This window comes from Lagopus leucura, unplaced genomic scaffold (assembly GCF_019238085.1).
Source record: "Lagopus leucura isolate 7727_CA_CO unplaced genomic scaffold, USGS_WTPT01 Super-Scaffold_100064, whole genome shotgun sequence".
NCBI lineage: Eukaryota > Metazoa > Chordata > Aves > Galliformes > Phasianidae > Lagopus > Lagopus leucura.
The window spans coordinates 15714-42833 of NW_024962308.1; the positions used below are offsets into that span (position 1 = coordinate 15714).

General features: G+C 51.0%; 1 protein-coding gene, 1 long non-coding RNA gene and 1 pseudogene across 6 annotated transcripts; 2 read left to right on the forward strand and 1 right to left on the reverse strand.

Moving 5' to 3' along the window:
* Nucleotides 1–6543: 6543 nt before the first annotated feature.
* LOC122188509 lies at nt 6544–7478 on the forward strand (annotated as a pseudogene).
* A 6320-nt stretch (nt 7479–13798) lies between these two features.
* On the reverse strand, nt 13799–15846 carry LOC122188501. 4 transcript variants are annotated; one of them, XR_006181592.1, is made up of 3 exons: nt 15749–15846; nt 14562–14796; nt 13799–14298 (listed from the first exon to the last, which is right to left on the reverse strand). It is a non-coding gene; the product is annotated as an uncharacterized LOC122188501 (long non-coding RNA). The 4 variants fall into 4 exon arrangements; XR_006181590.1 differs by having other exon boundaries at nt 14562–14799; XR_006181589.1 differs by lacking the exon at nt 15749–15846 and adding an exon at nt 15418–15497 and having other exon boundaries at nt 14562–14799.
* On the forward strand, nt 15230–25427 carry LOC122188500 (major vault protein). 2 transcript variants are annotated; one of them, XM_042886857.1, is made up of 17 exons: nt 15230–15303; nt 16161–16328; nt 16599–16794; nt 17693–17816; nt 17888–18019; nt 18418–18512; nt 18712–18948; nt 19170–19295; nt 19648–19806; nt 20442–20692; nt 21489–21686; nt 22215–22353; nt 22864–23075; nt 23833–23949; nt 24213–24339; nt 24411–24599; nt 25202–25427. In XM_042886857.1, the coding sequence occupies exons 1-17, from the start codon at nt 15245–15247 to the stop codon at nt 25328–25330; spliced, it is 2658 nt and encodes an 885-aa protein (XP_042742791.1). In that variant the 5' UTR covers nt 15230–15244; the 3' UTR covers nt 25331–25427. The 2 variants fall into 2 exon arrangements, with proteins under 2 accessions (XP_042742791.1, XP_042742792.1); XM_042886858.1 differs by lacking the exon at nt 15230–15303 and adding an exon at nt 15638–15983 and having other exon boundaries at nt 16116–16328.
* The last annotated feature ends 1693 nt before the right edge of the window (nt 25428–27120 follow it).

Below are 27120 nucleotides of genomic sequence, written 5' to 3' on the forward strand. Positions count from 1 at the left end.
AGCTACAGTTTTCTTTACTCGTACTTGGAGCTGAGACACACTGATGTGATGAAGTGCACCACGAGGTACTGGAACATCTTTGCTCTATGTTTTGTAGTGATTTGCATGTAATGTTGACAAGCTGCAGCAGATCTCTGTGCCTTCTCTTCTGCAGAATCACAGAATGGCCAGGGTTGGAAGGGACCTCAAGGATCATGAAACTCCAACCCCCCTGCCACATGCAGGGCCACCAACCTCCACATTCAATACCAGACCAGGCTGCCCAGGGCCCCATCCAGCCTGGCCTTGAACACCTCCAGGGATGGGGCATCTACTAATCTCTAAATCTTCCCTCCTTCAACTTAATAGCATTTCCCCTTATCCTGCAGTTATCTATCCTTTCAAAGAGTTGATTCCCCTCCTGTTTGTAGGCTCCCTTTAGGCACTGAAAGGCTGCAATGAGGTCACCCCACAGCCTTCTTTCCTCCAGACTAAACAAGCCCAGCTCCCTCATTCTGTCTTCACAGGGAGCTGTTCCAGTCCCCAGATTATCTTCATGGCTCTCCTCTGGACCCTCTCCAACAGCTCTCTGTCTTTTTTGTACTGGGGGCTCCAGACCTGGACACAGTGCTGCAGATGGGGCCTCACAAGAGCAGAGTAGAGGGGGACAATCACCTCCCTGTCCCTGCTGGCCACCTCTCTTTTGATGGAGCCCAGGATCTCATTTGCTTCCTGAGCTGCAAGAGCACACTGCTGGCTCGTGTTTTCAGATCATCAGGATCCCCAGGTCCTTCTCTGAAGGGTTTCTCTCCAGGAGCTCCTTCCAGTCTGTAAGGATGCCTGAGATTCCTCTGGCCAAAGTGCCAAGCTCTGCACTTTGCTGTGTTGAACCTCATCAGGTTCACCCAGGCCCACCTTTCCAGCCTATCGAGGTCCCTCTGCATGGCATCCCTGCCTTCTACCGTGTCAACCGCACCACTCAGCTTGGTGTCATCAGCAAATTGCTGAGGGTGCACTCAATTCTGTCATCGCTGTCATTGATGAAGATGTAAAAGAGCACCGGTCCCAAGACAGAGCCCTGGGGGACGCTGCTCATTGCCAGCCTCCACCTGGACACAGAGCCATTGATCACCACCCTGTCTGCAGCCTTCCAACCAATTCCTTATCCATCGGGTGGTCCACCCATCAAATCCACATCCCTCCAATTTGGAGATAAGGATGTGGTGGGGGACCGTGTCAAAGTCCTTGCTCAAGTCCAGGTAATGACATTGATCGCCTTTCCCTTGTCCACTGATGCCGCCACTTCATCACAGCAGGCCACCAGATTGGTCAAGCATGACCTTACCGTGGTGAAGCCGTGCTGGCTGTCTCGGGTCACACTCTCATTCCTCATTTTTGGGTCAATAACAAAAATATGTTTAGGACATTATAAATGGCAGAAAATTCCTGAAATCATTACTACCCAAAGGTAGCAGAAAGCTACTGCATACCTGGGGTCACCATCATATTCTGTTCAGTACCATAATGGCACAGGGTTGGTAATCAGAAATAACACTGTGCTACTACAAGTGCTTTTCCTGCTATTGGTCAACAGTCCACAGTAAGCAAGTGCTTTTCTAAAACTCTCATGAGACTTCATGTGTTTCACCTGGAACTCACTGCCCCTTGACCTGTTGCTGAGCATAATTGGGAGGAGCCTGGCTCCCCCTCAGGTCCTCCCATCAGATGTTTATATACGTTGACATACTTCCCCTTGGAGCCTTCTCTTCTCCAGGCTGAGCAGCAACTGCTCTCTTAGCCTCCCTTCTCATAAAGGATGCCCCAGTCCAATTCAAAGGCCTTTGCAGGACTTGCCCCACTAAATTCACGTCCTTTTCATATTGCAGTGCCCAGTTCTGTACTGGTCACAGTTCAGCAGAATTTGCTTTACCAGCGCTGAGCAGAGAAGAACAAACACCTCCCTTCATCTGCTCCCCCAGGAGGCTGTTATTCTTCTTTGCAGAAGCAGCACATCGCTATTTCATGGTCAGCTTGTTGCCCGTGTGGATGCCAAGGTCCTTAAGGTTCTTAAGGTCCTTCTCTGCCAAGGCGCAGGGCCAGTCAGCCACCATCCCCTCCCATGCTGATGCAGGGGTTATTTCACGCAGTGTGCACAGGGTCTCATGCAGAGACTGGCAGATTGCTCGGCAGTTCGCGCTGGCAGGAGGAGCTGGGAGGAGGAGCACCCCACAGTATAGAGGGTAAGTTCAATAGGTGATTATCTCCTCCTAAATACATGGCCCTCATCCTCTAATTACAGGATTAGCGCCCTCTGAGAATAGAGACCTTAGCCGTCCTAACCACCCGACAGAGAGCTATGCAATGAAACAGGTTAAAAAGTCACAGGGACTAAAAGGACAGAGCAGAGGAACTATATTCTGCCCTCAAAGAGACAGCTTCTACCGCAGAAGAAAACACAAGATCCATGCAGGCAGTATCCATCCCATCACTGACAGGCTGACGGTAAGAACTCAAAGGAAAGGAATGGATGGAGGCAAGTTGATGCTGAGGGCTGCAAGCAAAACCCCTTCTTGCCTACTCCACCCACCCAGTGCTTCTGTAGACACAAGGATCTGGGATAGATACTGAAATAGCTGAGCTATTACAGCATGCAGACCAACATGAATGATTGTGGGTGACATTCGTTTTGGTGTTTGCTAATGCTTGATCTGGAGATCAAGCATGCAGAGAGAAGCTTAAGACAGCCAGTGCCCATTTTTAGTTGAATTTGGCAAGGGACTTGAAGGGTGAACAGAAGACCTTCACACATACATAAGAGCAAAGGAAAGGGTAGGAAAATGTCTCACCGAAGACAGGACAGGAGTCTTGTTAACAAGTTAAACAGAAAAGCCTGAAATACACACTCCCTCAACTCAGTCTTCTCTGCTAAGACAGAACTTTGGGTATCCAAGGGCCCTGAGACCAGAGGAAAGCCCAGAGCAAGGAAGATTTCCTCTTGCTAGGGATCATCAGGTTAAACAAACAGGACACCTATAAATCCATGGGCTCTGGTGAGCTGCACCCATGTGCGCTGAGGGAGCTGGAAGACATTGCTGTTAAGCCACTCTCAATGTTCTTTGCAATGTCATAGAGAGTGGGAAAGTTCCCCAAAGACTGGAAGCATGCAAATGTCAGTCACATCTTTAAGACCTGCAAAAGCAAGTGTCTGAAGGGCCAGTCACCATTCCTTAGGCATTCTCCTAGTCAGCTGACACAACATAAATTAGATAAGTGGCAGGTGAGATTGATTGAAAATGACCAAATATCAAGGCTCAGAGTGTGATGACTGATATCACAAGGTCCAGATGGACATTCTTGCTTTGCTTCCCAGGGGCTGATGCTAGGTGTTATATTCTCTAACCTCTTCGCTAAAACTCTAGACAAAGGGGTGCATTGGAGGTCTCCAGCACCACGGTCTGCTCTAAGCAACAATAAGGTGATAATAGGGTCACAGTGATCAGTAATTTCTCTAGACCCAGTGCTGGTCTGCATTCTTGGTGATTTATTCCCCTTAAGAAAGTAAGAATTTTCCTTTTCTATCTTTTCAATTTCATTTGCTCACTGCCCTTTGTTCTTTCCCCACTTCCCTGCACTCAGATCAGGTCAGCCACATCTACTCTGACCAAACACAATTGTATGGGGTTTGACTGGGATGGAGTTAACATTGTTCATAGCAGCCTATTAATTAGCACAGCAGCTCAGACAAGAAGGTAACATTCATTCTGTGCACACTGAGCTGAGGCAAGAGGAATCCAGCTCCTGTGTCTGTGAGGTACACAGCAGGGGCAGCTGAATCCCTCTCCAGCTCCAAACTACTGATGAGAGCAGAGATGCCCACAATGAATCAGGCAGATCCCTGCGCTGCACAGGGAAGAGATTGCTGCCTGACATTGCCCCGGCGTGCTGCCTGACAATGGGCAAGGGATTCCAGAGGGGAACACGGCACCTCCTGCATACCACCAGCACACCCTGGGAGGGCAATTCCTGCAGCGGGAGTCTGTGCAGTGCTAGAGAGAGTCGGTAACGATTCCTTCAGCTTGCTTCAAAGTGAGCTCTCCAGGAGGGGCCCTGCTGCTTTTCAGGAGCTGTGAGCCCTGGAGCCTCAGGGACATCTCCAGGGAGGTTGGTTTGGGGCATAGAAAGTGATGCCTCGGGCTGTACCTCTGCTGCTGAGCTGGGCTGTGCTTTCTGAGAAGCAGGGAGCTGCTGGCAAACAGCAGTGCTGCAGACAGACAGCTATGTCCAAGAGCAGCTCTTCTGCACCAAGAGCTGGGGACTGGCCTGCAGCTGGCACAGGGAGAGCAGGGAAGGAAAGAGGTGTTAAAGGCTGTGTGGAAGAACTCCTCAGTGCTCTTCACACAGTAAGTTTGGCTGAAGGCAAGGCAGATGCAATACGTTGAGAGATCACCTGAAGTTAGCATATCCCACTGCTTATAGGATCTTCTGGGAGTGTTCCCATCATTTTTCCATCACAAAGGAGGAGATCCTGCTCCAAGTCAGTGATTCCCTGCTCCAGGCAGTGCAGGGTGGGATCTGTGAGCACAGGTAGGCAGGAAATGTGGGAACAGAGAAGCAGCTCCCATCAGGGACAGCTGCAGGCAGCAGAGATGCACAGGCTGTGGGAAGGAACTGCCATGGGAGGGGGATTCTGGCACCTCCTGGCTGCGCCCTGCCATGCAGATGCTTTCTCTGGAGCAGCTCTTCCCTGGTCTCTCCCACTCCCCCAAGCCATAGGGTCTCAGGCAAGCATCACCAGCACAGCAGCCAGAGCCCAGAAGAGAAGCTCCCACACTCTGTCTGTGTGTGCCCCTCTTCCCTTGACAGGAACCCTGTGGCATGTCACTGTGATCCACTTTGGACCGACTAAAGCAGTAGGGGAGGAGGGGAGGATTTGGTCATCATTCAGACACCAGCCCAGTGGTCCTGCTGTGCAGCGGTGCCTGAAGGAACAATGACCAAGTGTCCTCCTGATACTGCAGTGTAAGGAGCTGGGATACAGGGACACCCCAGCTTTAGGGTATGCAGCAGTGTCTATGGGGCATCTTTCGGGGCTGTGTGCTGCTCTCCAGAAGTACGCAGCTTTCTCACTAGATCTTTGTGTTGCCTAGGTGACCCACAAAGGACACACCTCAGTGCTAAGGCCATGTAGATGCTGCTGGATGGCTCTCTGTGTGCAGACAGAAATGAGGCCTCTGTATTCCTGGCTAGGAGGGAAGAGCTGAGGTGCTGCTCAGACATCTTGAGGAAAGGACGATTCTTTACACTGCACATTGACCCAGAGTCTCTGCTGCACCCAGAACAAGGTAACACCTGAGCGTGACCATCCTGCAACTCACAGAGGTGTGACACAGCACAGCTGGGAACAGGGTGGATGGACAGAACTGCTCTCCTCACTCTTCACCAGGGGACAGTCAGCTTGCCTCCTGGAACCCATAGGATTTCCCTTGGAGTCCACATGGCTTTCAGCTACCCAACACCTCTTCTGAGAGTTATGGGGACAGCTGTAATAAAATAAACCAAATAAAATCCCCTTAGCTCTTCTCTGCAGTTGGATGAGTTGAAAGAAATGGCACAGAAAAACTCAGTGATGTTATAAGCAGAGTGAATCTGAGTTTCCCCCCACGTTCCTCTTTCCCTTCTGCTGCGTGAGAGGAAGGGCTCCTCTGAAACCTGCAGCAGCGTCTGTTCCCAATGGCACTCTCAGCACCAGCCAGAGATCAAGTCAGACAGCTGCAGAAAGTTTCTCCTGAAAAGTTTAAGGCTCTGTGTGGGGGGTTGCTGTAAGGTTTGCAAAGTTTTCTTCAGATAAAGCTGTTTAAACTTTATATATCATTTTCATCAGAAAACTATGTAGAAATGTACAATGGTAGCTCCATCACCAAGCCTAGCCTGTCTTTTTCTCCTTGAACTGGCCCCAGCTAAACAAATGTCCAACAACACCTTCCTCCTTCCAGTTCCTCCTCCTGCCATTCACAGATGTGGGAGCTGCAGATCCTGAAGGGGCCTATAGGAAACCTGAGGTGGGACTTCTTATAAGGGCACGTAGTGACAGGACAAGGGGACATAGCTTTAAACTGGGTGAGTTAGACTTAAACTAGATATTAGGAATAAAATCTTTCCTGTGAGGGTGGTGAGACACTGGCGCAGGTTGCCCAGTGAGGTTATAGATGCGTCTGTCTGGAAGCGCTCCAGGCCAGGCTGGATGGGGCTGTGAGCAGCCTGGTCTAGAAGGAAGTGTCCCTGCCTGCAGCAGAGGGGTTGGAACGAGGTGATCTCCAAGGTCCCTTCCATCCCAAACCATTCTGTGATTCTATATGTCAGTTTCATTTCTCATTTTGACAAGCAGGGAATATCCCCGCAGGGCAGCTGGATAGAATCTGACTAATTCAGTGCAGGGATTCAAAATTCCCCTTCAGATACTTGGGCAGCTCCATGTGCCAACAGGTCTGGTTGGGGATTAACTCTCCTAAATCCAATCCTAACACCTCTTTGTCTTATCCTCCTTGTACAGGTCTCCAAGCCCAGCAGCAGCAGTTGTCCAACAGCAGCTCCATCAATGAGTTTCTCCTCCTGGTGCTTGCAGACACGCAGCAGCTGCAGCTCCTGCATTTCTGGCTCTTGCTGGGCATCTGCCTGGCCGCCCTCCTGGCAACGGCCTCATCAGCACAGCCGTAGCCTGCGACCACCACGTGCACACCCCATGCACTTCCTCCTCCTCAACCTCGCCCTCCTGAACCTGGGCTGCATCTCCACCACTCTCCCCAAAGCAATGGCCAATGCCCTTTGGGACTCCAGGGACATCTCCTTTGCTGAATGTGCTGCACAAGTCTTTTTTTTACTATTCTTTTTTGATGCAGAATACTTCCTTCTCACTGTCATGGCCTACGACCACTACGTTTCCATCTGCAAGCCCCTGCACTACAACATCCTGCTGGGCAGCAGAGCTTGTTGCCACCATGGCTGCAGCTGCCTGGGGCAGTGGGTTTCTTTATGCTCTGTTGCACACAGCCAATACATTCTCAATACCATTCTGTAAAAGCAATGCCAGTTCTGTGAAATCGCCCAGATCCTCAAGCCCTCCTGCTCAGAGTCAGACAATGTCAGGGAAGCTGGGATTATTGATTTTAGCCTTTGTTTAATCTTTGTGTGCTTTGCTTTCATTGTGCTGTCCTATCTGCAGATCTTCAGGGCCGTGCTGAGGATGCCCTCAGAGCAGGGACGGCACAGACCCTTCTCCACATGCCTTTCACCTGGCTGTCTTGCTCTTTGTCAGCACTCTCATGTTCGCCTATCTCAAACCCCCCTCCATTTCATCCCCATCTCTTGACCTGTTGGCTGCAGTTCTGTACTCAGTGGTGCCTCCAGCAGTGAACCCCCTCATCTACAGTATGAGGAACCAGGAGCTCAAAAACACAGTGAGGAAATTCAGAGGAATTCCATGGTGTATCCAAAATTATTAGAACAATCTTTTTACTTTCATTACTATTTCCTCATACTTGGATTAAGATTTAAATACTTTTATATTCAAATTCTTAGCCTCCTATCTGTTCATTTTTTTTACCTAGTCATGTCATTACAAGTCCAACTTGAAAACTAGGACTCTGCGGTCCTAACAAAGTTCAAAAAGTTCAAGTGCAATGTGTTGCCTTGGGCTGGGGCAAACGTAGAGATATGTGCAGATTGAGAGATTTCACTGAGAGCAACCCTACTGAGAAGGACTTCTGTCTGCCAGAGTTCTGGTGGATGAAAAGCTGGATGTGAGCCAGCAGTGCGTGCTTGTAGCCCTGAAGGCCAACTCATCTGGGCTGCATCAACAGAGGGGTGACCAGCAGGACGAGGGAGATGATTGTCCCTCTCTACAAAAACAACCAGAGGCCTGGATGTCCCACCCCTGGAGAAGTTTGGGGTCAGGTTGGATGGGGCCCTGGGTAACCTGATGTAGTTTGAGCTACACTACCTTTAAGGTCTCTTCCAACCCTAAACATCCTATGATTCTATAATTCTATGATCTTGTGTACCTGCAGAACCAGGCTTCCTGTGCAGATGAACACAATGAAGAAGCCAGCAGAAATTCTTTTGTCTCAGCTCCCATGTCTCCCTTGTCCTCTTGAGCAACCCGCATATGTGGGAGAGTTTCAAGGAGCCAGGAAACCATCTGCCACATGGAGCAGCAGACCTGGTGCCCCTGTGGTCTGCCCCTCAATGCTGGCTGGGCTCTTCCTCTCTGCTGCCTTTGAGTTGGGGCTGTTGCTTTCCTGAAACCATGGCCATGAGCAGCAGCTGAATGTGGTCTTTTGAGCACTGCTCTCCCTTCACTTCCTTGCTCTCCTATTGTGCCTCTCCATTCCTGTTAGTCTTCAGTTCTCAATTTACTTGATAGCAGTCCTGCTGTCTCTACAGTAGCATACCTAACTAAAGGCCTGCTCAGGGCAGAGCCAGAATCCAGGCCTCTTTCAAAGCTGGTGTCAGCAATGCACACAAGGAGCTGCTCTCTGCTCTTTTGCTGTCTGGGGCTCTCCATGGGCTGAAGTACACAGGCTTACAGTCCCACAGTGATCTGCTAGTGACCAGTCACTGGACCCAGGGCTCCCTTCTCAGTGGCACTTGTTCAAGCAGACAACAAATATTTGTTGACTTATCTGGAGCGTGATCCAGTACAGACTTTTTGAAGCCCTGTGGGTCAGATCTGGTTCAGCACTCAAGTGCCCTCTGTGACATTAGAGGCACCCCATGCTCCTGCCAAGCACTGTCCTTGGCTGCAGAGCCTTTAGCACTAGATGCAAGATTAGATTAGATTAGATTAGATTAGATTAGATTAGATGGCAAGAGGCAGCAGAGATCTCCATCCATCTGTGTCTGCTGCCCACCCTGAGCAGCATAACCTGGGCAGGGTCACCACAGATCCATCACTGCAGAGTAGTACCACCAGATCAGGGCCTTGTGGGGAACACGGGGAGGGAACCAGGAGCAGCCAGCCAGGCCAGCATGGACAAGCTGCCCTGGACAAGGCTCTCCAGGAGCAGGGATGGCTCAGGAGAAGAGCAAGAGAGCATTTCTGTGCCTTCAGGGAGGGACAGGTGAGAAAGAGAAAGCTATTTCTGCAGGCATTTGCTGGGGGCAGGCTGTGCTGGGCCAGGACTCTTGTGCTAGGCTGAGAAGAGGATGGCACTGGCACAGGCAGTCTGTGCTGGGGGTCTTCTGGGCCTGGAGCTTCACTGACCTCTGTTTCCCCAGGCCACAGCCCCAGCCTAACAGCTGCTGTGCCTTCAGAGCTTCTGGGCTGTGGTGGCATTGCATACCCAGCAGTGGGCACTGCCACTGGGCTGCTGGGCTGAGCTGGGTTGGGAAGAGGGCAGGAGGTGGGGAGAGCTGGGGAAGAACCGGGATGTTCCCAATAGAGGGAAACACCACCATTAGCTGAGCTGAGACAGTGTGCAGGGTGAGAATTTGCAGCAGGGCTTTGTGGAGCAGATTCAGGGATTAGGGAAAGAGCCGAGATTTGCAGATACAGGAGAGAGGAGGTCAGTCTGCAGAGGTCACTAACAGCCTTACACAACCAAGTCAGTTTTCTTCTGACTGAGATACTTTGGGGACTGAGACTTAGAAAATAACCAAGGTTGAGACAAGGCATAATATGCAATATCCTATAAAGTTTTTCAGGAACATTTCAGGAACATTAGTTTCTTCCCAAAATCAGAAAATAAATTATTTTAAAAAAAACAACAGGAGAGCATTATAATGATATATTAATGACAAAATAAAACTTAGCTCTGATTGCCATCAACAGGAACTAAGAACAGCTGTGAGCAAGTTCTGAGATTCATTTCTTTGAAATGATAATTCTGAACTTCTCACAGTTATCCTTCCTCAAATCGGATGCTTCTCTGGAAGAGATTGGTGTGCAGGAGTTGCTCTGGTTGGTACACTTCTCCAGTCAATAAACAAAAAGCTTGGGCTTCTACTCAAACAAATGAGGGGTGAGGAGAGACGCCCTTGGGAAGTACAAACATAGGACATGTGACCAAATTGTGAACAGCTCTACCAAAGGGGAAGATTTCAATTAGACATTTTGGAATACACCTTGCTCAGACTTGCAAAACTGATGTGCTGTTTCAGGAAAACTTACCCATAGCTTCCATGCTTACTCCTCGTTTTCACAAATGCAGCGTTTCCTTTGGAAATTAATTTGGACAAAAATAAAGAAAACCAAAAGCCTGTTTTCCTGCACTTCTGTAAATCTGAGCCCAGAAAAAAAGAAAAAATAAGTTAGATAAAGTTCTTATGGAAATGAGACAAGATTGTCATTCTGGTGCTGACCTCCCCGTCATATGCATGGATAATGCAGAGAACAGGCTGCAGGTGTTTCAGCAGAACAGCTGCACTTACTCCTCGATGCCAACAACCACGGTAAGTCTAACAAACCATGCAAAATCAATTCATGCTACAAAGCAACTGAAGGTGAGAAAGCTACTGTGAGACTTTTCACTTCTTGAACCTGCACTTGGCCATCACAATGTAGCATCAAACTATCTTCTGAGACTTTGGAGGAAAGTTTTGTGTGGCATGTGACTACTTCGACTACACAGTTATGATCGAGCCTGAAACATCATTTCATGTAAGCAGTTCAGCAAAACCTGTACGCTACTGTCTGCACAGAGCTCTTCTGAGTTCCTCCCACCCCTCCCCTCACTGTCCATTATTTCTACAGGCCATTTTTTTCTGCAGAGAGCAGCATAGCATTTTTACTTTATAGTTCCAGTGTTCTTTATGTGGCTAATGGAGAACTCTGCAATGTAGAATGAAGTAATGGGAACTTCATTCAACTGGCTGATTTAATAGTTCAACCCTCCACATCAGACCTTGCTCTCTCCAGAAAAACCTTTGTGTATTTGTCACTTACTCATATTGTTTCACTTCAAGTGTGGTAGCCAGCATTTCAGAAATAACAAAGAGAAAAAAAATGCACTGAAGTTTTTCTCTTGCAAAAGATTTTTATTTTACAGTATTGATAGAAGCAAGCAAGAGCCTTGAAACCATTACTGCAATGAAAATGTGACCCCAAGTCTGCTCCTCAGCTTGCTACCTTGCTCACTTTAAGGGCAAGAATGCTTTCAACATTTTTAGTAATATACTTAAGGTTAGAAACTCACTAGTGAGCACATAGAGAAGGAAGGCAGTGTACAGAGAACAGCAATCCCAGCCTTGAGAACGCTCCGCTGCAACAGACCACTGCAGACACTTCTGTTTTATCATCAAAACTGAAACTAGAACTGCATCATGAATGGAATTTATTACCATGGGCAAAGTATGACATTGGTGTAAATTATAAATGAACCAGCAGAAATAAGTGTTGGTCCCTGTAATTTCTGTAGCTAAAGCTAGTTTATCATGGAAGATTTACATACTGCTAAAATCCTTGCAAAGTTGTAGTATTCATTCTTTCTAATAAAAATTTGTGGAACGAGATATATATTGAGCTCCATGAGGTCTTTGCTTGCAGTAAGACAGCCTCGTTAATAAATAACCAAATTAACTTTCGAAAGCATCAGTTGAGCATCAAAGCAAAAGCCTGAGAAATAACTGAAACCCACCTCAAACACAAAACCGTTTTTCCCTCTGAATTAGCAAGCGCATGTAAGTCAGCTCCGACTGGCTTCCAGTGAGGGTTTCCCAAGTGTCATGGCTGGAGGCAAGGATACGGCCTGTGTTTCTGCAACACTACTATCTGAGACATGTCTTTCAAGGCTCCACACCCCAAGACTGACTGTTTAAAATAAAATCTGTAATTCCTTACAACTACAATGTACTTCTGCGAGAATCCTTCTTTGGTTTTTTTTTTGTTTGTTTGTTTTTGGCTCAAAGCTTGCTTCCTGAGGTATTTTGTGTGATAAAACTCTGATCGATTTGTTGAGGAGGCAAGTGATGGGTGCTAACCGTGTGACAATCGATATCGCTTTGGGAACATTTGAAAGCCCCTTCCTCCAGAGCTGCTTGCCTCTGGAAGAGAGCACTCGGGAGTGTTCACTGGCGGAAGATCTGGCCTGTGACTAAACAGCTCCAGCTAGGTATGGGAAAACTGGGGAATGATACCATTGTGTCCCGTGAAAAACAGGATGCAGATGGGCATCCCTGCTCCCTCTTATCTGCTGGCAAGGCCCGGAAGAACAAAGGAGTTTCTGCTGAGATCCCAGAGCCAGAAGCTGCCACTCCAAGGAGAGCTGACTCAACCACTGTGGATTTGAGCTGTCACTCCAAAGACAGCTGACTCGGCTGCTTTGAAACCATTGAAAAGGGGCCATCATTGCCACAGTCGTTGTCGTCGCCGTCATCAACAGACCAACTCTGTCTGACCACCCACCCTACTGAAGATCAATGACTGAACTACAAACCACGCTGGATCCATGGTGGTGATCATCTCCCTCTTGCTTCCTATAAAGACTCCTTGCTTCTTCTTTTCTTCTTTCCTATCTTTTCTATCGCCCTCCTTCCCTTCCCCATTACTCTAATTCATAATAGTGTCCGTCCTCCCCTTCCCCATTTCCCTAATGAAGATTTGTAATAAACTGGTCGGACCAACATTTGAACTGTTGTTTCACACCGAGTAGATAGACAACAAAAGAACCTCCTCTCCCTCCTATAGATTGGAGTGAGACAACTTCTTGAGCAGGGTCTTGACAGGAAGAAGAAGAAATGCTGCCATTAAGCAGAGACAGAAAGGGGCAGAGGCAGTGGCCTGCCCTCTCCCACCTGCGTGCCTCAGAACTGGGAAGTTACCCAGCTCCCTGGGGTGGGAGCATAAACCTACTTTCATAGTTCCAGCATCGAACAGAATCCCTTGGGAGAACAAGACTGAGGGCTTCCATGGCTCTGCCCAAGCTGAGGTGGGCAGACAAGACAACAGCAAAAGAGGAGAACTCACATCCAGTTACACTTCTGGTTTCTCTTCCCTAGACCAAGTTAGTGCTCCAAGATCCTTCCTATCTAGCCATCAACTCAAGGTTAAAATGTGGCTCCCCGTCCTTCCATATGTCTTGCTCATTTCTTCCTGTGGACAGGACCTCTACCCTGGCAGCACCCTGAGCATGACACTAAGTGCTCCAGGCACACAGGTTTCCAAGTGATGCCTAGCTTATCTAATGTGCACCACTTAACACACTCCTCCCTGTCACCACAAATATACCATCAAAATCTTAAGCATCTGGCTTGATTACTGGCAAATCTACAGTTCTGGTCTTGACTGTCTGCTCTCTCCATTTTTTATATTGCTGACCAAATAATTTTCTCAGGCCAAGACTTTGAATCTTCCACGCTTCTCTTTGCGTCACTAGGTATGGATTCCTTGAGATTATTATTATTTTTTTTTTATTCCTTTCTCTACATGCATAAAAGTTCATTCTCAGCAGAACTTTTCCTAACAGATGGTTTGGAAAAAAGGGAGACAGAATGAATGAAGGACGACTCAGTGCCCATCTAGAATCATCTTCACTGAGTCAGTCTGCCCTCCAGCAGGTCTGCATGGATGAAAGAAGGCAACCAAGCTTCTCCAGCAGCTCTGCAACTGTTGGTTTCAATCTATGTACCTTTAACTTCTCCAAATCCCTACTATTGTTCCTCTAACTTAAAGCCTGTCCATCACTTTACCCAAATCCTTACTCCCTCGCTGCCAGTCCCACATATTCCCAACACCCCTGCTCTTTTCCAAGTCTCTGGTGCTTTGGAATAGGCAGAGCCTCAAAATAAGGCAAAAAAAAAAAAAAAAAAAAAAAAAGAAAGAAAGAAATTGGGTCACCAAATGCTTTTGAACACAAAGGTTGAGGGAACAGAGCATGGTTTCCACGTAATGCCCACCACGAAAGCCAAGCAACTGGCTTGGTTCCAACTATTAGATGCTGTTACCACTCTGAGCTTTTAATTCTCACTGTGTGTTTCCCATCCGTCCCTTGCACCTTGTTCCCTCGTTTTTGGCGATCATTGAAGCAGAGCTGACATCACACTGGGCTTGATCATGTCAGATGGATCACTGGCAGCTCACTGCTTACCAATGAGCTGTACCTGGCAGAACATTAAGGCCTGGAAATGCTGCCATAGCGGTTGCAGAGGGCTGCATACTTCTGCTCCCAGTTCCTGCAGACAAAGCAGTAGCCTGGTGTTGGTTAGGGCAAGCTTCTCCTGCCGCAGCTTGATGATGATGGATCTGGAGATGATCTGCAAGGTGAACTTCCACACATTTTACAGAAGGTGGCAGAGAAAAGCAGCATCTGTCAGTCTTTTAGGAGAGCCCTGGGGCAGGAGAAAAACTTGTTTGCCCTAGCAGCTCATTAGCACTAAGGATTCATTAAAAAGAGGAGCTACATAGCAATTGGGATTGAATAGACTGACAACCTGTTAGCCCTCAGAACTCATTAGTATTGAGGACTCATTAGCACTAGCAGCTCTTTGGCACTTTTGTGTGAAACTCTTACATTTTAATAATGGATAAAGTGAGTCTTTAATGGAAAATTTTATATTTTGGATAAAGTGAGCCCTTTATAAAAAAATCTTACCTTCTAACTCTCCCCTTTTGCATTTTCCTGTGCCAAAAGCAGGTTTCTGTGATCCATCTCTGGATGTGGATGCTCTGGGAGGAAAAGTCCTGCATGTCAATCATGAGGTCCAGCCTTGTCCAGCATGAACATGCAGATCCTCCTCATGTTGAGCAGTCTCTGCTTGAAGCACCAGTTCAGGATGACCACAGTGTGTCAATGACAACGTGCTCCTCCAGTTTGGAGCCCAGGGACACTGCTAGGGGCAAAAGAAGGCAAAGAGATGGGTAAGGGAAGTGCAAAAAAAATGGAAAAGAGGGGTGAAATGTGGGGGAGAAAAAAGAAAAAAAATGAATGGGAAAGGAAGAAGCAAGGAATAGTAAAGAAGTGCACAAGGAACAAGGAAGGAATGGACATGGGGTGGGACAGGAAATGAGAAAGGGATGGGAAAAAGGACAGAGAAAGGGTTGGGCAAGGAGCAAGCAAAGAATAGTAAAGAAATTGGAAAGGAACAAAGAAGGGACCAAAGAAACGAGGAAAGGAATTAGGAAGGAAGGAGCAACAGGAGGAGCAATGAGAAGGACAAAGGGGTCCACGTGTCTCCTGTTATCCCTGCAGTAACTCCGTTACTCCAAGATTCTGTGACATTCACTCGGATTGAACGCAGCACTGAGGTGTGGAGGCGGCACTGCGTGACAGCAGGGATGACAAAACCCACTCGGAGGGTGGCAGCGGTGACAGCAGGGATCACACAGCCCCTAAGGTGACCCCTGGATCGAAAGCCCCTCAGGAGGCGGCAGTGGGTGACACTGGGTGAAACCTGGGTTGACACAGAGCCCCAGGGAGCGACGCTGGTGACACCAGGGAGCGACAGTACCTCGAGGCGGCACTCGGTGTCCTCTGCAGCCCCCAGCAGCCTCTGACCCTTTTTCGCTGCCCCTCCAACGCGACCCTTCCCACCGCTTCCCCCCCGCCCCTCCCTCAGCCTTCCTCCCTCCCGCCCTTACAGCCAATGGGAACACGCTCTGCGGCGGAAGGCGGAAGCAGCGGGAACGCCCGCGCCCCCTTTCTTCCTCCCCCCCTTCCGGGGAAGCGGACGTCATGGCGGCGCCGGCTGCCTAGAGACAGCGCAGGGCCTGCCTGGGGGCTGCCAGCGCCGTTCGGGCTCAGCCAACCGCATAATTCTCATCCTGATCCTAATCCGTTACCTGCAGCCCTACAACGCGGCATAAATCCTTCCTGAGGGCGAACCTTGCCCGGGGTGCGGCATTTCGGGTGTGGAAACCCGGCCCTGGGGCGGCCCCGATGGGCCGGGCCCCGTCTGCCAGCAGGGCTGGGCCAGACCAAAGGGAAGTAGAAAAGAAAAAGTTAAAAATAGTCATTTCCGCGTCCTCCTGCCCCACAGCCGGGTGTTGTGCCCCGCGGTGAGGTCCTCTGCCCCAGGTGAGGTCTCCTTCTCCCTCATTTGCCTGGCACAAAGCTCTTCTGCCCCACAGCAGGTCCTGCCACTCCTTTGGAGGTTTCCCCTCACACATTTCAAGGTGCCCCATGACAATTTTTCTACCCTGTTTCAAGGTCTACCACCTACGCTGAGCCTCATCGAGCTGTTCTGCTCCACAGCACGTTCCAGCAAGGTCTCCTGCTCCACTGTGAGGAAGTCTTCTTCCCCATGGAGGACCCTGTGATCCGCATACCCCCCTACCACTACATCCACGTGTTGGACCTCAACAGCAATGTCACTCGTGTGGAGGTTGGACCTCACTCCTACATCCGGCAGGACCATGAGAGGTACCTGCCTGGGGTTCAAGCAGTGGGCTGGAGAGACCCAGTCCCACATCTAGGGCCGTGATGGGCTCTGTAGGTCAGTGGGGGGCTCTGTACAGTTATAGGAATTCTGTATGATCATGGAGGCCTCTTCTATCTGGTTGTGTTCCATGAGTCCTTAGAGTTCCATGGGAGGTCTGTGGGGTGAAACAAGGGTTGTGGAGTATGTGAGGGGTGCTGTGGAGCTCCAACAGTCCTACAGAGCTGATGGCAGATGTGCGGGGGCACCTGCAGGGTGGTCTTTTCCCCCAAGCGTATGGTGATAGTTCCCCCCCGGCACTACTGCGTGGTGCTCAATCCTGTGGCCCGGGGTCCAACGGGAGCTGTGCTGTTCGATGGTGCGGGGCAGGCCCAGCTGCGGCATGCTGACCTTGATGTCCGCCTCACCCAGGAGCCCTTTCCCCTGTACCCCGGTGAGGAGCTCCAGCAGGTACGCATAGCCACCCTACATTGCTCCTATAGCCCCCTATAACCTCAGCTATCCTTTCCCTGCCACCCTGCAAAGACTTCCAGCACCTCTACCTATGGGTTTCAGGGTGCCTACAGCTCCCTGTAGCCCCCTGTGGGGTTATCCACAGCCTCCTGTAGCTTTTTCAGTGTGTGACAGTATACACTAGCTTAGTCTTATATAGCATCTGTAGTTTGCAGTTTGATGTGATCCCCCTTAGCTTGTATAGCTCTTCTAGGTTTTCATGATTCCTGGAGCATCTGTAGCTCACCAGCAGCCATCCCAGAGATCCTATAGTTAGTTTCTGGTAATCTTCCCAGCCCACATTCTCCTTCAGCTCTTCAGAAGCTCCACAACACCTTATAGCTTCTGTGGTTCTTATAGTCCCCCTATAAGTCCTCTACCTTCCCCTCCATGGTCTCCTATAGATTCTATAGTCTCCCAGGTCCCCCTCTGCAACTCTTCTCTGTGTCCTTCCATAGCCTCTATAGCTCCTCCTGTAATCCCCTATAGCTCCTCTGACCCCTCTGTTCAGTTTGCTATACATCCTGTAAACTGTCTATAGCTGTCTCATTGACTATAATCGTTCCTGTAGAACTCCCACAGCTTCCCATAGCCCTCCATGTGTTCCCCTTGTCCCTGCTTTGTGCCTGAGTACCTGCCACTGCCCTACCAGGACCCTTGCATCCCTCTGATAGACTTGTCATGACCCCCATGTCCTGAGGTCATGTCCCAGAGAAACCTTTTCCCCTATGCCCCCTGCCATGCCACCGTCACTTCTGTCCCCCATTGTCTTCCAGACATCCCTAGGTTGTCACCCTCAGCCCTGACCTCTGTGTCCCCAGGATGTCACCCTCAGCCCTGACCCTTGTGTCCACAGGGTGTCACCCCGCTGCAGGTGGTGCTGGCTGATACTGCCCTGCGCCTTCGAGCCTTGCTTGACTTTGAGGATGAGGATGGGAACAAGTTTGTGGCAGGCGATGAGTGGCTCTTCGAGGGTCCTGGTGAGCAAGGGGCACACTTTAAGGACACCTTGGGGACATCTTGGGTTGCTGATGGTGCCCCAGCTCCACAGGCACCTACATCCCCCACAAGGAGGTAGAGGTGGTTGAGACGTTGCAGGCCACCGTCATCAGGCACAACCAGGCCATCCGCCTGAGGGCACGCAAGGAGTGCCTCGACCGTCAGGGCACGCGGCGTGTCACAGGTAGTACCCTTGGGATTGTCTTTTCCCCCCCCAATGGCCCTTGGGATCATCCCATCTCACTCTGATGACCAGTGGGATTGTCCCTTCTCACCCAAATGACCCTTGGGATAGTCCCATCCCACCCTCGTGATCCCAGACACCGTTGAGGTCATCCCATCCCACCCTAACGACCCTTAGTTTTGTCCCTTCCCACCTTTGGAGTTGTCTCATCCCACCCTAATGACGTCTGAGATCATCCAGTCCCACCCTTAGGACTCCAGACACCCCTAGGTTTGTCCCACAGGACCCCCAGCACCCTTCAGACCCCTTCCCAACCCAAATCTCCCCAGCCCTCCCTGTCTCCCCCAGTCTGCACCAGCCCTCTTAACTCCTTGATCACCCCATAATACTGTTTCCAGGTGAGGAGTGGCTGGTGAAGCGGGTGGGTGCCTACCTGCCAGGGGTCTACGAGGAGGTGGTCGATGTTGTGGATGCCTATGTCCTCACTGACAAGGTACAGGGACATGGGATCCCCTGTGGTCTCCTCTACACCCATGGGTGACAGGGACACTCCAGGATTTTTTTTCCCTGAACCCAAATCTGGGACAAGTTTAGGTGTCCCATCACTCTGTCTCCTAGCACATGCAGGTGATAAAGACCCTCTGGGACAGAATTGGGGTCCCATCATGCGCTTTGATCTCATTGTCCCACAGAAAGCCCTCCACCTGCGAGCTACCCGGACCTTTGAGGATGCGCAGGGACATGTGCGCCGCACAGGAGAGGAGTGGCTGGTGACACAGGAGCAGAGTGAGGCCTACGTCCCTGATGTCTTCGAGGAGGTGGTGGCTGAGGTGCTGGTGACAACTTTGGGTCCTCGACAGTACTGCGTGGTGCTCGACCCTGTGGGACCCAACGGGCAGCCCCAGCTGGGACAGAAGCGTGTGATCAAGGTGCACACCTCATGGGACCACAGAGATGTCACCTGCAGGTCCTTGAGGACAAGTTGGGTACCCCAGAGGACCATGTAGATGGACCTCAGGGACCTGCAGGTGGCTCTGATGTACCCATAGGTATCCCCAAGATATCTCAGGGGTGGCCAGTGGCCACCAGGGACCCTAATTTACTCCTGAGAGCACATGAAATCCCTGAGGTGATGTTCCTGTGTCCCCAGGGGGAGAAATCCTTCTTCCTGCAGCCGGGTGAGAGGCTCCAGGCTGGCATCGAGGATGTCTATGTGCTCTCTGAGGATGAGGGGCTACTTCTTCAGGCTCTGCAGACAATCAAGGACACTGACGAGGTGACACTGAAGCTCATAGCATCACGTGGTGGAGACTGGGGGTGGTGGGCGAATGGGGGACAGAGGGAACAACTGGGGGAACTGGGGGGGGGGAGCAAAGGAGACTCGTGGGAACACTGGAATTGGTAAGGTGCATTGGAGGCAGGTGGGGACAGGTGAGGTTCATGGGGGACGCCTGGGGTACATGGGAACAGGTGAGGTGCATAGGGGGCACCTGGGATACATGATGATACCTGGGGACAGGGGGACACCTGGGAGATTCGGGAGGTCCCACATCCCCAGCCAGCGATTGGGTAGGGTCCCCACATCCCATGTCCCCAGGTTGGTGCTGATGCCACCGCTGCATCCTCAGGATGGGACGGAGGTGATACGGCGTGCAGGGGACCGCTGGTTGGCCCGGGGTCCTCTCGAGTACGTGCCACCAGCTGAGGTGACTGTGCTGGAGCGACGCCGTGCACTGGCCCTGGCTGAGAATGAGGGCATCTATGTGCGGGACATCCGTACCGGCAAGGTGAGAGTCCTGTTCCTACAGACCCCATGGGTGCTCAGTGCCCCTAAACCTACCTCAGTGTCCCTCACACTGCTTTCCAGTGTCTCTAGAAACCTTCCTCAGCTCATCCCAGTGCTTCCAGTATCCCATATAGCTGCTTCCAGTACCTACAGAGCCCATCTAGGATCTCCAAGAGCCCCCCACATCCCTTTGGATACCCCTCCAAGGGCTCCTAGTAACCCCTTTCCTCTCTCAGTCCCTCAACAATCCCTTCCCAGTGCCCCCACAGTCCCCCTCCCTAGTGCCCCCACACACCTTTCCAGTCTCTCCCAGTGTCCCCCAGCACACATAATTCCCTCTCAGTTTCCCCAAGCCCCTTCCAAGTGTTCTTTGCACTCCCCAAATCCCATCCCAGTGCCCCCAGACACTTCCCACAGCTCATCCTAGAGCTCCCAGTATCCCATATAGCTGCTCTCAGTAGCCCTTTCTGTGCCTCCACATGCTCTCCCAGTACTCCCAGTAGGCCTGAAATCCTCTTCCAGTGCCCCTAAGCCCCATCCAGGAGTTCCACGTACCCCACGAATCCTTTCAGACACCTCTTCCAGTCCTCCTAGTATTCCTGGTGACACCCTAGCCTCACACTGGTTTCCATACAGGTGCGGGTGGTGACGGGGCAGACCTACATGCTGACGGAGGCCGAGGAGCTGTGGGAGAAGGAGCTGCCCCAAGGGGTTGAGACCCTGTTGGCTGAGGCTCGTGGGGACACAGCTGGTCAAGATTTGGGCATCCAGTCATCTTCAGGCCCCAGTTTTGGGGTCCAGGAACGGGACCGGACCCGTGCTGTCACATATCAGGTGCCCCATAATGCTGCTGTGCAGGTCTATGACTACCGGGAGCGGCGAGCACGGTAAGTGCCTTCAGTTGAGAGGCATGGGGACAATGGGATGTGGGGCAGGCACTGAGTTTGGGGAATTTTGCTGGGATCCCTGGCTTTGTTTTTTCCTAAAAGCCAACCTATTGGATCCATTCAAACTCAGGATATTCTGGGTTTGTAGGGTTCTAGGTTTTTATGTTTCTGGGATTCTAGGGTTCTGCATTTCCTAGGTTGCTGGGTTTCTGGGACTGCAGGACTCTAGGATTCAAGGACTGTAGGTTTTTAGGACTCTCAGTTTCAACAATTCAGGGATTCTAGCATTCTAGTTTTTTAAGATTCTAAATTCCATGATTCCAGGATTCTAGCATTCCATGTTTATAGAGTTCTAGGGTGTTTATAAGATTCTTGTATTCTAAGCATCCTAGGGTTCTGTGTTTATAGGACTCTAGAGTTCTAGGATTCTAGGGTTCTGGGGTTCTAGATTTATATGACTGTAGAGTGCTGTAGATTTGTTGAATTCTGGGGCTGCCAAGGATTGTCCAGCCCTCTACTACCTCCTGACGACCTTCCTGTGCTGCAGAATCTCCAATGTGACTGTAGGGTTTTGGGGTGAGAGTAAGGAGCACAGTGATGCTTATGGGTACTTACTCACGATGCTTACTCAGGTTATTATAGGTATCGTGGGACTCTATGGTTTCTAGGCTTTGTAAGATTGTAAGTTTCATAGGATTCTAGGGTTTGTAGGATTCTGGGGTTTGCAGGGTCCTCGGCTTGAAGGACCCCTGGGCCTCATTTTACCTTACGATGCTCTTTCTCCACCCCATTGCAGAGTGGTACTGGGCCCCGAGCTGGTGGTGCTGGGCCCTGGTGAGCAGCTGACGGTGCTGTCCCTATCTGGAGGCCGCCCCAAAAGGCCCCATGCACGCCGCAGCCTCTGCCTGCGCCTCGGCCCTGACTTCTGTGCTGACATTGTCACCATTGAGACAGCTGACCATGCACGGCTGCAGCTGCAGCTGGCCTACAACTGGTGGGGCTGGGGGCTGAGGGGTCTTAGGTGGGAGTTGGGGTGGTCTTAGGATTGGGTGGTCTTGAGTATGGAGTGATCTTGTGTATGGGGTAGTCTTTGGGTAAGGGTGAGGTGGTCTTGGGTGGGGTTTGATTTGGTCCTGGGTCTTGAGGTGGTCTTGGTGTGGGATCTGGGTTGGTTTTGGGTGGCGTTTGGGTTGGCCTTGAGTTTGGGGTGGTCTCAGGTGAGCTATGGGTTAGGATTGGGTGGAGTTTGTGATTGATCTTGGGTGGGGTTTGGGGTGGTCTTGGTTGAGGTTTGGGTTGGTCTTGGGGTGGGGCGTGGGATGGTCTTGGGTTTGAGGTGGAGTTAGAGTGGTCTTAAGTTTGATTTGTTCTTGGGTGCAGTATGGGTGGTCTTGGGTGGAATTTCACTGTAGGACAGCCAAAGCCCATGGGTTGGTGGCCTGGGGACAGAGGTAGCTTTGAGAATCAGGGTTAGGACCAGGATTGTGGTATGGGGTGGTGACATGAGGACATTTCCCCACAGGCACTTTGAGGTGCCTGAGGATCCAAAGGCTCTGGGGCGTCTCTTCAGTGTTCCTGACTTTGTGGGGGATGCCTGCAAGGCCCTGGCCTCCCGTGTGCGTGGAGCTGTCGCTGCTGTCACCTTTGATGACTTCCACAAGGTCCACCCCTTGCCACCCCTTGGTTCCCCCACTTATCACCCATGCTTCCCCCAGCCACGCCACCCTAAGTCATTGCCTTGCGTCCTCCTGTGTCACCTCCCCCTATGTCCCCACATTTTGTTTATGTTATCTTGGCTCGCTCAGATGTCACCAGAATGGGGTTCCCCATGTCCCTGAGTCTCTGCTGTCTCCAAGAGCCTCTGGGGACATCAACAGAATTCTCAACATCCCTGCTTGGCTTTGATAAATCCTTGCAGGTTCCTCAGTGTCACCCCATGTCCCCATTGTGCTCACTGCCCCAACAGCCCACACTATGATATTGTCCCCAGATGTCCACAGATGCCCTTATATCTCCATATCCCCAAGTATCTTCTATATCCCATTTCCCAGATCTCTCCTGTCACCAAATACCCTCTATGTCCCTCACACCCCTAAATGGCCCTGATGCCCCCCTGGTCCCCTGCCCTTGTCCTTGTCCCGCAGTGACACTGCTGTCCCTGCTGTCCCCAGAATTCCAATCGCCTCATCTGCTCAGCTGTCTTTGGCTTTGACGAGGGTGGACGGCTGCGGGAGCACCTGTGCTTTGTCCCCAATGGGCTGGTGGTGACGAGCGTCGACATCCAGAGTGTGGAACCTGTGGACCAACGCACACGTGACGCACTGCAGCGCAGCGTCCAGCTGGCCATCGAGATCGCCACCAACTCCCAGGAGGCTGCCGCCAGGTCCCCAGTTCCCTGTGTCACCTTGGTTTGCCCCCCTTGTGTTCTTGTTGCCATATGTCTTCTTTTGCCTCTCTGTATGCCATGTGTTGCCATATTCCCACCTCTCCTTTTCCACTTCCTGTCCCCATATGACCTCTTTATCCCCAGGTGTCCTCTATGTCCCGTGTCCCCAAATGTCCTCTATATCCCATACATCCCCAAATTTCCTCTACATCTCCCATTTGCTCAAGTGTTCTCTATATTCCCAAGTGTCCCCAAATATCCTCTCTATCCCTCTTGTCCACAGATGTCCTTGTCCCACATCCCCAAGCATCTTCTATGCGTCCCATGCCACCAAATGTCCTCAATCCTATGTCCCCAAATGTCCTCTTTATCTCCCATGTTTCCAAATGTCTTCCATATCCTCCGTGCCCCCAAACTTCATTCCACATACCCTCCATCCTAATGTCCCACATATCTTCAGCATCACCTGCATCCTTCTGTGTCCCAGTATCCCCAAAGCATTCCCAGTGTCCCCAGTGTGTTCCCAGTGTCTCTAACGTGTCCCAAATGTCCCATCCCCAATGTCACCTGTGTGTCCTCAGTATCCTCAGAACCCCAGAGTTCCCACAGCATCCCCAGTGTCCTGTGCTCCAGTGACCTCAACGTGTCTCCAACTGTCCTCCCACTGTCCTGTCTGCATCCTCCCAGTGTCCCCAGTTGGTCTCCAGTGTCCCCCCAGTGTCCCACATGCCCACAGTGTCCCTTCATCCCACAGGCATGAAGCTGAGCGCCTGGCACAGGAGGCCCGGGGCCGCCTGGAGCGCCAGCGGCTGTTGGACCAGGCGGAGGCAGAGCGGGCACGCAGGGAGCTGCTGGAGCTGGAGGCCCTCAGGTCAGCCATCTTGGTTCTCCCCCTTCCCAGCATGCATCACGCTCACCTGCCAACTTGGGAAGGCTGCCGGGGACCTCCATTTGCCCGAGGCTCCACCTGTTCCAGTGTCCCCATGTGCCCCAGCTGGAGCGAGTGCTGGGGCTCTGGGAGTGCTGGGACCCATCGGCCTACAGAAGTAGGGCAGTCTCCTTGCTTGTAGGCTACCGGGTGGGAGGAGGGGATGTGGCCCCGGCAGGCTTGGCTTGTGACAGCACTCCTTGCAGCGCTGCGGTGGAGAGTGCAGGCGCAGCGCGGGCGGAGGCCCAGGCCAGGGCAGAGGCTGCACGCATCGAGGCCGAGGCCGCCATCTTGCAGGCCAAGCTGAAGGCAGAGGCTGTCGCCATAGAGACGGTGCGTTACGAGCAGGGCTGTGGTGGTGTCTCATAAGGTGGGGTGAGGTCTTACCTCCTCCCCGTGCCCAGGAGGCAGAGCTGGCGCGGCTGGAGCGGATGCAGGCGCAGGAGGTGCGGGCGCAGCGGGCGCGGGCGGAGGCGGAGGCGGCACGGGCACAGGCGCTGGCGGCCGTGGAGTCCTCAAAGATGCGGGAGGTGGCAGCAGCCCTGGGGCCTGAGACCATCCGGGACATCGCCCGTGCTGGGCCTGAGCTGCAGGTATGTGGGGCTGGGGGTGGGGTTAAGTGTCAGCTTTGGGTGGCCATGGGGTTTCAAAAGCATGGCAGTCTTGATGGGCTATAGGGTGCCCGTGGCTTGGGGCTCCATAGGGTGGGAACTCTGTTCGGTTACAGGGTTTCCATTGGATACATCGTGTCAGTGGGGCAGGATCTTCATTGTATTGGGTCTCCATGAGCTCCATGTGGTTTTCGGGGCCTCTGTGGGGTAGAGGGTGGCAAAACATAGGGGGTGTCCATTGAGTTGAGCCTCCATGGGTTACGAAGTCTCTATGGAGTTACGGGATCTTCATAGGGTGCAGGCTTTTAGTGGAGCAGTGTCTCCATGGGGTGGAGGTGTCTACATGTTGTTTCCATGGATTGGGTTATCAGTAGATCGGTGTCTTCAAGGTAGGGGGATCACCATGGCGCTGAATTTCCTTGGGTTATGAGGTTTCCAATGGGACGAGGTCTCCATGGGCTGGAGGTGGCCAGTGTTGTGGGCTCTTCATGGAGTATGAGGTCTCCAGGTTAGGGCCCCCAAGGCTGGTGGGGCCACCAGGTCTCTGTGCCACGATGGGGCAGTGCCTGCACTGTGATTTCCAGGTGAAGCTGCTGCAGGGCCTCGGACTGCAGTCTGCCCTCATCACCGATGGAGCTGCCCCCCTGAACCTCTTCAGCACCGCCCGGGGGCTGCTGGGGCTGGCGGTTCCTCCGGAGCCCTCAGCCTCGTAGGGCTCAGCACTAACAGAAGGCAGAAATCCCAGGATGCTAAGCACTCAAAGCTTCCTTTATTTTTTTTTTTTTTCCAAAATAAAGCAGAGTGATAGCAGTAGTGATGTCATAATGATGGTGAGGCTGGGGTGGAGATGTCAAAGTGTCTGAAGTAGTATCACCAAAGTTGGAAAAGACCTCCAAGATCAACCAGTCCAACCATCCATCTACCGCCAACCAGACAAATTCTGGTTGATTTTCCTCCCTTTTTTATAACAAAGCCCTACTCCTCTCTCTTTGCAAATGACACCAGTTTGGAGCAGAAGCACCAAGCCTGGGGTGGAGGTGTCTACAGGCTATGTTGTTTCAATGGATTGGGTTATCAATAGATTGGTGTCTTCAAGGTAGGGGGATCTCCACGGTGTTGGATTTCCTTGGGCTTATGAGGTCTCCAATGCAATAAGGTCTCCATGGGCTGGAGGCCATGTCCCTTAGTGCCAAATATGTATGTTTCTTGAAAGCCTCCAGGGACAGTGACTCAGCCACCTCCCTGGGCAGCCCGTTTCAGCACATGACCGCACTTGTAGAAGAAATCTTTGCTAATATCCTACCCCCAGACAGATTGACACTTCCTACCAGCTTGGTGTCATCTGCAGACTTAAGTAAGTGCGTTCGATCCCCTCGTCCAGGTCATCTAAAAAGATACCGAACAGGACAGGCCCCATTACCAACCCCTGTGCAACACCACTCACGACCATTCACCAGCTGGGTGTAACTCCATTCACCACTACTCTCTGGGCCTGGCCATCCATCCAGTTCTTCACCCAGCAAAAAGTGTACCAGCCCAAGCCGTGGGCTGACAACTTTTCCAGGAGAATATTGTGGGAGACAGTGTCAAAGGCTTTGCCCTGGGAACAGTGAGGTCACAGCAAGTGGGGCCCTAGAGGCTGTGGGGCCAAGGGATGGGGACTAGGAGCCCCTTTCCCTACCTCAGGGTAAATGTGTTAACTCAAGTATTATTGACATTTTCGATGTATTTTCAAGCAGAAATGAGAAAAAGCAAATTGCAAACAGTTATGGCAAAATACTGAGGACATGGTTAAAAATGAAGTAACCAGTGAATGTGTTCCGGAAGGAAAATAAGGCTGTGAGCAGGGAATAGGAACATTTCTGAGCAAATCACAGTAATTTAATGAAAAACATTAGAAATATGGTTAGAACAAATCAAAGAATGAATATGCTTAGGGAAGAAAATAGTAGTGTTACTAGGGCACAGCAGAATTTCTGATAAAATTGCAGTACTGGAGACGTAGTTAGAAAACTAGACCTGTGAATATATTGTGGAAGAAAAATAAGGGTGTGAGAAAGGAATGAAGATTCCTGAGTAAAGTGTGGTAACATAAGGAAATAATAAGCAATACAATTGAAAACTAAACCTGTGAGCAAGATTCCAGTCATAAGCCCAGGCTTGGTGCTTCTGCTCCAAACTGGTGTCATTTACAAAGAGGGAGGAGTAGGGCTTTGTTATAAAACAGGAAGGAAAATCTACCAGAATTTGTCTGGTGATGACATTAGGATCACACACCCTGTGCCAATCTCAGCTGTACAAATTCCTGTTTATAAGCTACACAGCACTATACATCAGTTACATATGATAAAGAATAGTAATTATAATCTACAGTAAAAGAGATTTGCATGTGTGTATAAAGACACACACAGGCACACATGCATAAAAGCAACAGTCCTTTTACTCTGCTCTTTCATTTCAATGTGCACCAAGAATTGGAAAAATCCAAAGGTAATGTTGTAAA